At 36.7% G+C, this 15,940-nt stretch overlaps 1 protein-coding gene across 3 annotated transcripts in view; it reads right to left on the reverse strand.

The window, feature by feature from the left end:
* Positions 1-324: 324 nt before the first annotated feature.
* IGF1 (insulin like growth factor 1) overlaps positions 325-15,940 on the reverse strand; it is a 76,411-nt gene continuing 60,795 nt past the window's right edge. For all 3 annotated transcript variants that reach the window (XM_036105405.2, XM_036105494.2, XM_036105548.2), the window contains one exon: positions 325-6,667. In XM_036105405.2, the coding sequence (XP_035961298.1) occupies positions 6,642-6,667 (26 nt within the window). In that variant the 3' untranslated portion in view covers positions 325-6,641. The remainder of the gene's footprint in view (positions 6,668-15,940) is intronic.

Below are 15,940 nucleotides of genomic sequence, written 5' to 3' on the forward strand. Positions count from 1 at the left end.
GATAGAAAATCTTTTCCCAGACCCTTTGTGTCATGGATTATAACTCACCGTTGGGTTACAGTGAGTGGGGTTAGTTAATTACACCTGCTTTATTGTTAATGCATATATCGTACAATTCATACATCTCTTACATAGTTTGTACAAGCTCTTTCAAACATTTATTTTTAAATATAATCTGTAAATTCTATAAGATATCTCCATTCTGGTGTATGATTAGTTTTATTTTTCTGGGTAAGTTTTCTTGTTAATTTGTTGCAGTGACCTTCATTAATAAAAATGCTACATAACAATAGAATTCTTAAGGAATGACACATTACACCAACATTGTCCAAAAGAACTAATTAATCAAACATGATTAATTTTAATGTAATTACTAAAGAAAGATATATCATTTTATTATGACGCTCTAGCCATACATTTTTCCAAATATGCTTACTTAACAGTAAATGTAAGATAATGATTCAGTTAGTTACAGTTTTAGAAGTCATTAGGATCGATATTTCTCTGCCATAAATGAATAATGATTTCAAATACAATCAGAGTTAATTTAATAAAAAATATGCTTTTGAAATAAGATAGATATAACGAATGACCAATCATTATTTTCCGGTTTCAAAGTAGCAGGGAAAAATTCAGTGTCTGTAAGTGTACTTATCACACTTGGCCTGTAAGTGTGATAAAACCATATGAAGCAAAACACATGATGTAATCCCAGTTCTCATAGTTCATTAACTCTCTTAGTAACAAGAGATCTGACATGGTATTTGGGGCCTTTATGTAAACTGAATACAAGCTGCATGGTGTTTGAAAGTTTTTAATATTTTGAATAGACATTTTAATGATACACAGACACAGATAAGAGATGTGAGTAGACAGTTTGAGGTTTCAGAGTCCCTCCTGCAGTGTGTTTAGCAGCAGGTACAAGATAAATATCCAAACAAAATCAGATTAAGGGATTAACAGAAGTGACTTTGCTCTGGGTAGGTAAATGGGGCCAGTGGGTGACTTCGAAGGGATTTTTGAGTTTTGTTTTTATTTTTCCAACTTTTACATCAGTGCATTTTGGGCAAAAGAAAATGAATAATGTTTACTTTTAGGATGCAGTAGGTCTGGGCAATTAAATAAAAGGCAGATTCTAAGGCTTGCAAAAGGTCATTCTGAAGGTATCAGATGATTCAGCAGGGATAAAGTAGGAGAAACTATCTCCATCTTAACTCACATTTCAATTGGTCAGTTACATTTGGACTTTTGTGTTCCCCTTTTAAAATTAACATTTTTTTTTCCTTCAAAGACCCTATCAATGACAGCTGAAGAATGGGGAGAAAGAGGGACCATGTTTAAGATCAAGGTGTAATCATAAATTAAGAGGGAACATGTGGAATATATGTTTTTTAAAGAGGTCCCTTTAATTCTAGGGTTTCAGCTTGGTCACCCCTCTACAAAAATTTGAGGCAAATACTAAATGAATAAGGACTGGGAGGAATAGAGACAGTTTCAAAAATTCCCTGGGCCTCTGTCTTATCTATGAGAGGTTTCCCCCAAAAAAGTATTGTTCTAGATAGGACTTGGTTATTTCAATTGGTATCTTTATCCTGTACCATATGCACTTTAAAGCTTCAGACAGTCCTCTCATCTCCTTTTTTTTTAAATAGAAATCACACAAAAAAGATATCTATGTATCAGTTTCTAACACCTAACAGGAAAGTCTTTTAGAATATTAAAATAGCAATAAGCAAATATGTACTATAGGATTAAACACTAGCATTTAAACAAACCAAAAACAAAAAATCAACAAAATTTTCTTCTTGTTTTTGCTCCCTCATATTCTGAACTTCATGATCATTGCAAGAGAGGGGCATAAAGAATTACAATTCTTCTATTAAAATTTTTTTAAATAAATGATGCCATAATGACGGATAAATCAGATTTATCTTTTGAAAACATTGATGGGAAAGCCCAGGTGATTTGAGTGGGAATGCTCTTTCTTATGAAGAGAGCCAAACAGGAACTGTCTCTAATAAATTAGTACACTCTTTTAAGATTAAAAATAGCAAAACCATTTTAAATAGTCTGATTATAGCTTCAACAAGTCAAACATACACTTCTATCTAGCCTATAGTTTTAAAGAGTCTATGTGGGTTTAACTTATCATCCCTCATTCCAATATAAAAAAAGAAGAAAGAACCAAGTCATTTTTGAACATTAAGATATTCATAAAGACTGTATAAAGTAAAAAACAAAACAAAACAAAACCCAAAACGAAAACAAAAACAAATCTTCACAGATTGTTAGCCATCTCTTTCAACGATTTCTCATAAATTCTTCTCTTTCCTTATCAGTAGATAACCCCCATCTCATAAGGAAATACTTTCCAACACTTCCTAATGAGATCAGTGATTGCTTTTTATGAGAGCTACTGCTCTTTGAGATGTTTAGATGAAGGGAGAGTATCTTCTATAAATCAGTAAATGCCAAAGAATGACTTAAGGGGGATGTGGCAGAAGCTATTTTTAGCAGATTTAATCTATGCATTTTTTCTCTTTGTTTTTATTTTCTCCACTTGCTGAATATCTGTTTTAGAGCAGAGAGCACAAAAATCAATTTAAGTAACTTCATCATGTTTTGTTCTGCCATTTGTGTGTAAGGTCCTTTTTTTCCCCATGTATACTCTATGCTCTTGATCGAGGTGTTTGGATTGGATAACATATTGCTAATTTTGCTGAGTTTGAGAGCCAGCAGAATAACAGAGCCTTCTAACTTTACAAAAATTCCATCTTCTGTCCCTACACCCCCAAACTCACAATTTGGTGAACAGTACGCTACTTGTGATAAAAAGTTGAAAGGTGGTGGCGACTAGACCTCATGCTATTTTATTAAGCCATCTATCTATAGAATTGTTGTTTTCATACTTTAAAAAAATATGTCTATGCTTTCTTTTTTTTTCCTTTTTTTTTTTTTTTTTAGTCAAGTACTTTCTTAAAGAAACAATAGCACCACATTGGCATAGCCGGCCAAACAATAAATGGGAAAGCAAAATGTGCTACATCGTCCATTTAAGCAGTCTCCCAAGTGCATAAACTAGTAACAGAAACCCTGGAGCCACAGTGCATGAGATGGTGTCATCTACACAAACATTGACATTCCAAGGAGGGGATGGATTCTCAAGGGAGGCTTGGCCTTTTTTTTCCCCCCCCAATAAGTTTTTTCAAGGAAGTGATTTCTTCTCAGTATTCCATTGGACTCTTAGATTGAGTGTTTGTGTGTGCACGTGCGCGTGCCTGTCGGGGGGTGGGTGTTGCAAGTTTTTCTTTATTTCTAGAAGAGTGGATTCTGATGGAAGGATACATTAACTTTTTCAGTGGATCTTCCTCATCTTAAGGTGTTCAAAAGATACTGTAATGTTATTTGGGGAACTGGGAACTGAAATTTGATCTAGGTATTCAGTATTGTCAGTTAAATTAAAGCTAAGCTTGTAAGCTGAAAGCTTATTCTTACCGATATTTACAGCTTTTTCATAAACATTTTGAAATTGCCTCATTTGAAAAATCCAAAGCAAAGCTTATAAAAGTTTTGAGATGTGAAATTTTAGGTGCTCCTTTCTATTGATCCTGGGTCATTCTGCTGTAGTATGTAGATCAACTGATTTTTGAGGTTTTACATTGATTTGTCTTCCAGTTTTATTTCATTTAAAAATAAGATAGTGAGTTAGTATAATTAGTTAATTTTTAGTTCATTGATTTATGATACAGTTGGAGAGGATTATGTGTCAGAAAAAATGAAGAAAGATAATATAGCTTTGCATATTTAAGCTTTCCTCACTAGGGTAGTTTTGGCTGTGAATAGAATTATTAAGTGAATCAAATAAGTCATAGATACTCTTAGAATTACCATATCCAACTGTGCCTGGAAACCCATAGGTCTGCAGAAGATTGCATGTAAAGTGTTGCTGGGAGATAGCAATTTTAAAAGATATACATGAAGAAAAAGAAATAAAAACCAGAAGGGCCATTTTGGGAAGAGAGGTCCAGCATCTAAATCCACAGAACACATCTCTCTGAAAAACAGATAAAGGGCAAAAATGACTTCTAGTTTCTTTTACATTTGTCTATAGTGATCACAACATTGCTCAGTATGACAGAGGTGCTCAATTCAAGTAATGCTGAGGGTCTGAGGGTTTAAGCACTTATTGGCTGAGCAAGGGTACCCACTATATAGGGCTTCTTTTTGCATATGTTTGAAGATCCAGGAAGTCTTAGACGTTTTCTGATTTCTGAACCTTGAGGTGAAACAGTGGGATGGAAACTAAAGATGCTATTCTGGTTTTCCATGCACAATTTCCAAGAACAAAGAAATACACTTTGCATGAAGTAATCAAGCCTGGTGGCTTTTCACCAAAAAGTTTGAAGGCAGATAAAAAGATCTGAATGATGGATGATTCATTGTTCTAATAAGAAAATCTTAAAATGTAGATGGGAAACATTTTCTAGGTCACCATGGGCCTATCTTCACTGTTGGATTTTCTTGATATCAATTTTCAGTTGAATGGATAAGATGCATCCGCAGAGGGCCAGGGGTCACTCTTGTCAGCAGACATAAAAGAAAATTTCTAGTTCTAAAGGAAAATTTTGCCTCTCAACTAGCAACTCCAGTCAAGCATATTTTAACAAAAATTTAAAAAATGTATATGTATATGTAAATATAGCTAAGGATAAGAGCAAAATTTATTAAAGAAAGTGATTTTGTGATTTTTTAGAATAAGATATTATTTCAATATTTGAAATCCTGGGCCATTTTTTTAGGTTACCCAAAGAGAAGGAATAACTATATTGTTCAAAATGAATAGAGTATCATTTATAATTTTACAAAAAGTATTACTAGATTACTAGTAACTGCCTGGAGGAGTCAATGAATGCTAACAGATGGAGTAGTCCCTCTTTCACTGGTGGAAGTCTTTTTTTTTTCTTTTTTTCTTTTCCTTTCTCTCTTTGCACTTTGTATTCATAAATCCAAATGCAGAATTCAGATCTGATTGTAAATCAGATATTTCTTACTTATTTTGAAAGGGTTTTAAAAGAGATGGAGCTGGCAGCTTTTAACAACTAGATAGTTGAATAGTTTGTGGGATAGCTACATTGACAAGAATTAGCACGTCAGGAACATTCAGCTGATCAGTTTCCTAGCTATGACGTGAATGGGTTGTTTCTACAATTCCTTGCATCCCAGCAGCTGAAGGGCTCTGACCTTGTGCCCTTATAGCAACCCAGGATAAAATCTGGAGCTTTATCTTTGTAATCTTCATACCACCCCTGTGAGGTAGGTAGATGGCGTTTTGCCCCCATTTTGTAGATGAGGAAACTGAGGCACAGAGAGGTGAAGTGACTTGCCCAAAGTCACACAGTGGTGAGTCCGTGACAGAGTCGGCAAATGTTTATTTCTTCAGTGAGAAATAGAAGCCAGGACTGTTAAATTCCTAGCCTTCTGCTTTTTCCACTCCTCTCTGGACTCCCCAATCAAATTTGCATTAGCGGACTTTGTGTCTTAAGTTTTTCTTGGAAGGGATCATTGGGGGAATTTTGCCTTCTTTCCCAAGTGGATGGATTTTTAGGACCCTTCCCCTTCATATCATCTTTGGCTCCAGGCTTCTTCTGTTTTGCTTTCACCTTTTACCGTTTTGGCCAGACTCTTTCATATAACAAACTACAAAATAGCACCATTGTACTAAAAAACAGAGTTTTACATACTGTTTGTGATATATCCTGTATTCTTGATATGCTAAATTTACATAGTGCTCTATATGGAAAAAATAAAAAGAGAGAAGTTACTAATCAGGTTGCACATTAACTCATCATTTGAAGGAACTGTTGAGAGTTTGAGACTTTCTATGCTTAAAACATATGCCTAAAAATGATTGGCCTCAAAATTTTTTTTAGCAAGATGTGGAAAAATAAAGCTTTGTGTCTAAAATAAATGGATCCAACTTATATTTGGTACAAATGCCACAGATGGAATCTTTTGGGTTAAAATCTTTTGGGTGTGCTACTTGACTGCTTGTTGCTGCTCTTGAGGAGGCCAAATTTGGCAAATATAAAGATGAAGTGGGGGGAGGGTGAATATAGACAAACAAGATTATCAGACACTGTAAAACAAATGGCCTGTGTTGCGTAGAAAGAAGTGCAAATTAAAAAAAAAAAAAAAGAATAAACCACTTAGACAAGACTGCTGAATGAATGGCTCCAGCAGCCAAGACTCAGAAACAAATTTAGTGCAACTGGATCTATACAACGCCCATGCATTTGTGGCTCTTGAGAAGCAGGGACTAAGATATATTTATATATATATTTTTCTCTATAGAACATTATTGATAAAGGATCAACAGCAATCTACCAACTCCAGGACCATTTTTGCAAGGTGCAAAGCTTTTAACAATCACTCCTAAAGACAATGTTGGAATGTTTACTTGCGTATTTCATTGGGGGGAATGCCCATCTTTTGAAATGTTATCAAACTTATTTTTTTTGGTAAGTCTTCTGATGTTTATCAGGTAACTCCTACAGAGCAAATGATCCTGCCGGTGGCATGTCATTCTTCACAATTCAGGAATGTCTTCCTACATTCTGTAGTTCTTGTTTCCTGCACTCCCTCTACTTGCGTTCTTCAAATGTACTTCCTAAAAATAAGGGAGAAAAAGTGACATTAATTTGATGAAGTTTTATGTACCCTACTCATCTATTTCTAACACTGGGTCTCAACCTTTCATATTTGATGCTTTATCAGTCAATCTCACGGACAGCTTGAGCCTGTTTCTTTTCTAAGAAAGACATATGTAAGTAGATAGGCCTTTAGTTTTTAGTTTAGTCAAACTTTACTCAGGCTACTTTTATGTGCCCCTGGTGTCATGGGGACTACAGATTGCTTTATAGTCACACAGAAATGTGTTTCTATTCATCTGCCACTATCGTGGATTCGTTGACCAGAAGGAGACTGAAAAATCCAGAATTCTGGCCTGTGGCATCTTTTCCTACTAAGAGGGGGGAAAAAAAAAAAAGGAACACATTCTGGGATCATCCTCTGTAGTTTTATTGCATTTTGTTTTGGTTTAATTTTTGTAAAAAGACATTTTTCATTTTTTTTCTTTTTCTCCTATGGAGAAAGGGAGAGTTTTAGAAGTAGAAGATTGGGAAGTTTTATAATTGACTTAGAATCTGTAAAATCACAGACATACTGAGCTGGGTTCAAATCTTGACTCTTTCAGTTTTAGTTATGTGAACTTGTGCAAGTGGCAATCTCTTGTGTCTCAATTTCATCTATAAACTAGCATAATAATAGTTCCTACCTTGTAGGATTAAGAATTAAAGAATTAGTACCTAAAAAGACTTATAATAGGCCTGGCACATGGGAAGCACTACATAAGTATTAGTTATCATTATTTACTTATTATTATTATTTCATCTTTATTGGAAACTATTCCTGCAATAAAAACCCTGCATTCCTTGCTTTGGTGCTACCATTCACTTATTAGCAAGCAATGCTGTTATCCAAGGAATATTGAGTTTTGCTTAGAATAGAAGCCCTATATAGTAGAGACCCCTCTGTCTATTCACTGTTATATCCCTTTCTCTAAAACAATGCCTGGAATATTGCAGTTGCTCAATAAATAGCTATAGAATGAATTAAAAGACTATACTGGGCCCTCTAATAATGTGCAGAATCAAGTCATTATACTTTTCCTATAGTTATTATTTTATCCTTGAATATATTTAAATAGCAAAGTTTATACAAATAAGAAGATATGGATTAAATCCAGGAGGAAATGGCATCTGCATGCATAAACATAAGGAGCTTTTTCTCTTGGTTTCACCTCTAACCAGGAGGCCCTTAGAGGAGGACATAATGAATCATTATTGGTACAGAATAAAGTTCAAGAATCCACAATATCCCTTTTTCCCAGAACATGTTTTCATCATGACCAAAAACAAGAGTTCTCACTAAAGGTGTCTGGAATCTCCAAATTCTTCCTTCTGGCTAAAATAATGACCTCTCAACCCAATCATTCTTAGGAACTTATAGGTCATTGTAAAGGACTTTGGAAACTGTTCAGACCTGAGACCTGCAGGGTGTGAGAAGCTGGGACAGAATCGACTATAATCCCTGGAAATAATACCTATTGGCTAAGGCCCATAGGGATTTGGTAATTTTTCTTACACATATTTTTCAGCTCTACCTGAAATGTTAGAGTTATCAAGTCCTTCAAAAAAGCTAGTTAGCACTTTGTACGTTGATGGTCAATATCCTGTACTGACTAAATAGAAGGAAGATAGTTTCATTGTGTAAATATGTTTATTAAAATAACTAGCTCAGTGGCCATTGAAAACTCATGGGAAGAAGTTTGGCATTTGTATAGGATAGCTTGAAATGCATCTGTTTAAAATACTGGCACTTTTCCCCCAGATACCATACAACTTTACCAAGTCCACTTAACATGCATTTGTTGATATAAAAATAGCCACTGTTAAGCTACCAGTAAATTTATATTCCTAATCTTACATGTTATTCTGCATTCTTTTTTTTCTTTTTTTTTCAGATGCATTTTAAAAAAAATTTTATTATATTATGTTAATCACCATACATTACATCATTAGTTTTTGATGTAGTGTTCCATGATTCACTGTTTGTGTATAACACCCAGTGCTCCATTCAATACGTGCCCTCTTTAATACCCATCACCAGGTTAACCCATCTCCCCACCCTTCTCCCCTCTAGAACCCTCAGTTTGTTTCTCAGAGTCCATAGTCTCTCATGGTTCGTCTCCCCCTCCGATTTCCCCCCTTCATTTTACCCTTCCTACTATCTTCTTTTTTTTTTTTTTTAACATATAATGTATTATTTGTTTCAGAGGTACAGGTCTGTGATTCAACAGTCTTACACAATTCACAGCGCTCACTATAGCACATACCCTCCCTAATGTCTATCATCCAGCCACCCCATCCCTCCCACCCCCCACCAATCTGCATTCTTAAAGGAGTTCTCCTGAAAAATGGAAGAAAAACAAATGGGGCTACAGAGTTGGATCACTATTGTCCCAAACTCCTTGAAACATTTCTGTTTAGTATGCAATGAACCCTGCAGATGGTATGTGGCTCATCAAAACCCCCACATGGCCATTATTAAGGATACCACTTCTCTACCAAACTACTAATCAAATTAAATAACAGATCTAAAAATATGCTAATTTGAGTTTGCCTTGTTTTCTCTTTAAGAGGCATAACAGCTTAGAAAAAGATTTTAAGAATCTGGATAATGAGCACACTAGGAAAAATGCTCAAGAATGAAATAATAACAAATTAAAAGATGAGGTGTTTAATCTCCAGTCTTTCTCTCAAGCCAAATTAATCCCAGATTTACAGAAGAAAAAATTCAGGTATCTTCTATATGTCTGTCCCTCTTCAAATTCATGAAGGCTGTAACAAAAAGGATTGAGGTTAGATTGGTCAACCATATGGATCTTATCCTTTTCCCCAACAGAGAGATTCTTCTTCTTTTCTCTCAAAGCAGAGGTGTAAACTGTCAATCTGAGCACAGGGATCCTCTGGCCTATTTCTTCTGTTTCAGCCTTGCAGCAAAGCCACGGGCAGAAACTAACTTGAGTAGAGCAGACACTGCTCCAAGTAGCATGGTTCCCATGCACACACGCGTAAGGTGGAGGCCATTCAAAACCAGCTGGGATGTTGTCTGGTTTGCATTTGGCTCCCTTCCCAGGCTCTCACATGTGACTTCTTTGTTGCAGACAATGACAGTGACAAAACAAAAGCACTCAGGGATTTGGTCTCAGTTGCATCTGTTGCTTTGCTTATTGTCTTAATTTAATTACATTGGCCACCCTTGACAATGGGCAGCAAGTGGAGGCATGTTAGAAGCAGCCGGAACTGGCACCCACCTTCAATGCACTTCTTGAAGGGTTATGAAACTGTCCCACATTCAGCCAAGCAAAAACTTTTCACTTCAACAGCTTGTCCAAGACAAACAAACCAGCTGACACTGTTTCTAGTATGCAACTAGACAGATTTTTGAAAGGAAAACAGTAGTGAGTAAATATTGTTTCCTATTGACACCAGGGAAGGTAAGATTATTTAAAAAAAAAAAATGTTGGCCCTTTAGCTCACTCAGGTTGGTTGAGGAAATTTATCACTTCGAAGGAAATGTTAACCAACTCATCAGGGAATAAGTTTCAGAACATCTTAATTTGTGATATATATTAGAACACATTGTGTACCATACACAGATATTTAGGAAGCTGGAAAATGCCCTGAAGTATTACATGACATTCACATTCTCCCATTGTCTCTTGGCTCTTATCCTAGCTCCTGGCTTTACAGAGGAAAGCAATCCACAAACTTTTTGATTGAAAAGATCACTGAGAGCTAATAACAATGGCAGTAACAATAACCTTGATTAACATTTGCAGACACTTTATAGTTTACATGGTAATCTCCAGTAAGGTGATATTATTTGCATCAGTCTTATTTATAACCCAAGGCTTGCTAAGATTTGGTGACTTGCTTGAGGTCACATAAAAACAAACTGATAGACCTAGGACTAATTAGACAATTTATTATTTTAATAAGATACTTCTCTCGCTCAGGGCTGGGCACTACATTATATATGTTAATTGCACATATTTTTCTTATTTAATTTTCCTAGTTCTCTTGGGGTGGATAATATGTCTTGTTCATTTTACCTTTAAGGAATCTGAAGCTTAGAAAAGCAAAACAACCAGTTTCCTCTGATTCTGGAGCTCACCAGTTAGCCATTCTACCATATTACTTCCCCAAAAGATAAAACATTTTTGCATGCTTCAAGATCCAAATATCTTTCCAATAATAATAATTGACAATATTATAAGCTGCCCATGATCCCAGATGGTGGTATATGCTTGTTTAGAGGGTAAGGCAAGACTCTAAACTGTGGAGGGGTACCGTCCCTTACCACAAGAGTGAGCTGGGCCCCATTTATATTATTATTGATAGGAATTTAGTAGCACAGTATTCATTTATCAAAAGCTAACCCTGTGGATATCATAAGCCCTTCTTTTTGCCCCACCTATCTTTATGAGATTTTGCCTGAGAAACAGTATCTAAAAGAAGGATGATAATAGTCTCTTTAAATTTCAGAGAGGAAGCAGTGATGTTTTCAATAGACTATGTTTCCATCTCAACTACTCCAAACAAGTAAGTATTGTATGACATAAAGTCTAAGAAAAGCCTGGCACCCTATAAGAAATGCTGGGAAAATAATGTCCAGCATGGAATATTAGCAGCCTATTGTATATCAGACGAGATCGGACGCATTCAGGGTGGTATGGCGGTAGACAGCAGCCTATTGTATAGCATAAAGTCCTAACTCAGCATTGACCTTCTAAAAAGGGCAAAATAGGGGGGAAACAGAGGAGCAGGTAATTGAAAAGATCGCCCAGATATCAGCTCTTTACCTGTAGAAAAGGATGTGCTCTAGCTATTTTGCTGGTTTGGCCTGGAGACACATGAAATTGTGGAGGATGATTTAGATGTTTCAGTATCAACTTTGATATCTCTTTACTTCAGGGAATCACAAGTTCAAATTCCAGGAGAGTTGGGTCAGCCTTTCATCTCTGGGAGCCAAGAGAGTAAGTGTCATGCGGTCTACTCAGTGCTTTGGGATGTGACTTTTTGAAACCAAAGGACAAAGGTGCACATTTCAAGAGACTTGTGCTCCTGGTGGGATGGTTGCCTCTTTAACAAGGTAAAAGGTATATAGATTAGACATAATGTCAGTCTGCTCAGCCTCTTCCTTTTTTCCTGGAAATTACCTCATCCTACCTTTTCTGTGGTTATGGTGGGAATGGCCATTTTTTCCAATATGACCCTTTTCTCTGGCAATGGTGAATGGCCCAGAGCTGACACCTTCCCCAAAGATAAGACTGAGTATGGTGGGGATACAAGGTAGACCCATTCCTGGGAAACACAAGATTCCCTTATTGGCAAACTTTTGATTCAAGGACTCCTCAGTGGCTTTTCTGAACGTTTCCTTAGACTGTACAGCAGTCCAAGACATTTCCACCCAACATTCTCTCCGCGGGCCCTTCTCCTTCACTTGGGGTCAGACTTGCATTGTGTTCTGATGGCTTGCCCAGGCTTCCCGATTCCCCCCCCCCCGCCCCATTTCACACAGATATTTCCCCTAATAAAATCCTGCTCATTTAACCCAGTCTCATCTGTTTCCCCAAAGACCTGGGCTTACACACCTGGTTTGGATCCCACCTCCCCACACAGGAATTAAGGGACCTTGAGAATCACTACATTGTTCTCTCCTCTCTTCTTCTGTAAAAAGAAAGGGTTGGGTAAGAGCACCCACCTCATAATGTTGTTATGAGTGCAGGTGATCACCCCTACACATTTACCTGGCATAGTTGTGTGTGAGAGAGCCTACTGTTTCAAGGGCCCTTGATTTTGATCCATTTTGTGAACTCATTTATTAGCAACGTCAGTCTGCTCAGGCTTCAGCGCTATCAGAGTCCACTCTGCCTCTATCTTTGTTAGAGCATTGATGTACTGTAGAGTAAATATGTCTGTGTTTGTTTCCCCACTGAAAAGTAAGCTCCTTGAGGACAGGTAACATGTTTCCTTCACCTCTGTATCCTCCCCAGATGCACAGTGCTTCGAACAAGCATAGCAAATCAGGAAAAGCTTGCTAAATTGTTTTAATTTTTCTATAGAAGTAGTAGTATAGAGTTTAAATAGCAACCCTTGCATAGCTTCCTACTTCCCGCTGTGCTCTCTATGGGGACAAATAGCACAGAGCCCCTTCCTGTTTTGGAACTTACAATTGGTGGGTTGTGGTACAAGAAGTATCAACGAAAAATGCAGAAAAGAGAGTGCAGTGCATGGTTAATACACTGGAGTCCCTCTTGAGTTTAGATTCTGGTCTGGCCACTTGTTAGAGCAAGACCTTGGCAAGACATATAGCCATACTCAGCCCAACTTTTTAAATCTGTACAATGGGGATAATTTTAGTATTTAGCTTATAATCTAATGGTGAAGATGAACTGAAATAATTCACTATAATCCTTACCACTGGGCGTGTGTTTAATAAATACCAGCTATTCTTACTGCCCACTGCCCTTTTTATAGTTACTGTTGTCAAAGCACATCCCATAGGAGGGTGTTGCCTTTCCCTAGTGGGAGAAAGGGAATCTACTTACTGAGTGCTTAGAGCTTTCCTGGAATGCTGGGATACCAGATGTACACCTCTTTTTTTCTAGAGACTGGTGCATCCCTAGGAATCCCTAGGGATTTAGGGAATTTATATTTGTCCCATAATTATTCATGGATTATCCAGATTTAGCAACTTTCTTACTCTTCAAAGGATACCACCTGACTCTATTTCAAATATTTCTGTCTGTGATGTAAGAAATCACTACCAAAATTGTTTAAAAGCCTGGGAAAAAAAAAGAAAAGGAAAAAAAGTGCTGAAGGGTATTTTCCCTTGTTGGAAAGAGGTATTTACATTGCCTTTAATAGTCTTGAAGGATGTTGTAAAACACTTCAGGGTTCAGACTGCTTACACTGTTGATTTTATGGGCAGCTTGTTTAGTTAGCTGTTTGTGTTACATTTTTAAATAAAAAAAAAAAGTTTAAGCATACTATCTTTCCCAGAGGGAGTTGACTTTGGAATTGCTGAAAGGTTCAAATGTTGTGGTATTTTAAAAAGTGAAACACCACATTCTAACAATTTCACTGATATGGGCTAAAGATTCAGCACATTTTAACCTAAAAACTGGATTTGATTATTTTTTTTCTCAAGCCTCCAAAATGCCATACATCTGACATACAACTTATGCTGGAGTACTTAAAGTAGTATATGAAGTGATTTATATTGCCATGTTCTGAGGAGATGTGTGGCCCAGAGCTTTTGGTGTCATTTTAACGCCATAGTGATGAGTTCACAGGATCGGTAGGAAAGGGTGTTGCCCTCCTCCACTCATTCTTTGTATGTGTGACACATCTGGGCAGAACACTCAAATACTGTGTTCTAAATTTTCCTCCTCGCTGAATTGAGAGAAATTTTGGAAGTTTGGAAGGCTTGTCTGAACTTTTAGGATGAACAAAATAACACTATGACAAGTTAAAGTGATTTGCATCTGTTTGAGGTTGATGGGAGCCTTTCAGCTTATAAAAGTAAACACTCATGGTGCCAGCAGAGCTTTTCCAAGACAGAAAATGGCGCAAGAACAATTCATGCGTGTATACGGTTTTTAGAAATCAGAATTGCTTCATTGTGCCAAAATCACTTCTACCTCTGTCCTAATATTCATTTGAGGAAGGAAATAAATGTCATTATTTACAGAAAGACAAACCAGAGCATCCAACAGTGGCCTAAGTCAACCGATATTGACAAAGTAACAGTAATAATGCTATGTATTTATTGATTCATTTATACTTTCCTTATTTTCTAGTCCTGCAATGCCTCATGGAATTATTCAAGCATGCCACCCACACACCATGACATAAATATTGCATATTCCCAAGTCTACAACAGTCAACTGATTAGGAATCCTTACCCAACCCTCAACCTGCCATGGTCTTGTATCTAATCATTTGGAATTTTTGTCTTGCCATAATTGTTATTTATAGCTGTGAAAAGAGCACATCGTATTTTCACAGATGGCAGGTATGATTGGTCTTTGATTACTTGACCTCCTGGAGCTGGCCAGACAGAAAGCCCCATATAAACATTTATATATTTTACACAGAATTTTATAAAAACATTTGGCATAAGAATCCCATCTTAGAAGACTGGGCTACTTGGTCAGTTTTGGGTTTGATGTATAATCTCTTGGTCTCTCAGTGGGAACTTTGGGGTTATTTTACCAGACAGAAGAACTGCCATCATGCTCAGTCTTTCATAGGTCTTGCTCTTAACATCCCACCTTCCTATAGAAATTCTCACCCTACTAGTTAGAGAAGCCAGAGAGGATGGTATAAACTATTGCCTCCTTCTTTCCAGAGTGACAGTAATACACACCTACTCAAATAAATGTATGTACCTTTGTATGATCCAATGGGAACAAAAGTGTATATACGCCAGAGTGAACTGAGGAAGTTAGATGTTTACAGTTATGGAAGGGGAAAGTGGTGGAAAAGGCATTGGATAGTTTTTGCCAATAACCCCAATCTCTAATAGAAGTAAGAGCAGGGGATGCTGGAATGAAGACAGGCTGGATGAACTGAACTATGATTGTGCTGGGTCAAGAATTAGACCTGAAAGTTTCTAAAGTTGCAAATTGGTTCTATGTGAAAGTTTCTGTTTTCTGATATACAGAGCCATTCTTTCTCTCTGTAGATCAGATTGGAAGTAGTTGAAATCCATGGATCCTTAGAAGATATAATAGAAAGAAAACCAACTTCTTTCTCCCTCTTCAATAATGTTCCCTTTATTTCCTGAATAATATTTAATTTAGCACTAAACCTGGGCCTTTGAGAAGACAAAGGAATAATGTGATTTCTCCTGAATGATGATTAGTTTTCACATAAGAATTTGCCTTCACTGAAAGAAAAGCCAAGAAACTGTATTTACCTATAATTTTGGAAAGTGATTCACCCCAAATCCCTAGTGGTTGCAACAATGCTAGAACACAAAACTATGTAAACACACACACACACACACACACACACAGAAAGTAGAGAAAAGAATCCGTTTCTCCTCAAAACTATTTTCTGTAGTTAATTACAGATTGTAAATTACCAGCAAGAACCTTTAGAATTAAAATTAGTTGGATGCATTCTTATTTCTATCAAACTTCCACTTTTCTTTTTTTTTTTAAGATTTTATTTATTTATTTGACAGACAGCGAGAGTAGGAACACAAGCAAGGGGAGTGGGAGAGGGAGAGAGAGAGGCAGGCTTCC

This window comes from Halichoerus grypus, chromosome 6, assembly GCF_964656455.1.
Source record: "Halichoerus grypus chromosome 6, mHalGry1.hap1.1, whole genome shotgun sequence".
In the NCBI taxonomy this organism is placed as follows: domain Eukaryota; kingdom Metazoa; phylum Chordata; class Mammalia; order Carnivora; family Phocidae; genus Halichoerus; species Halichoerus grypus.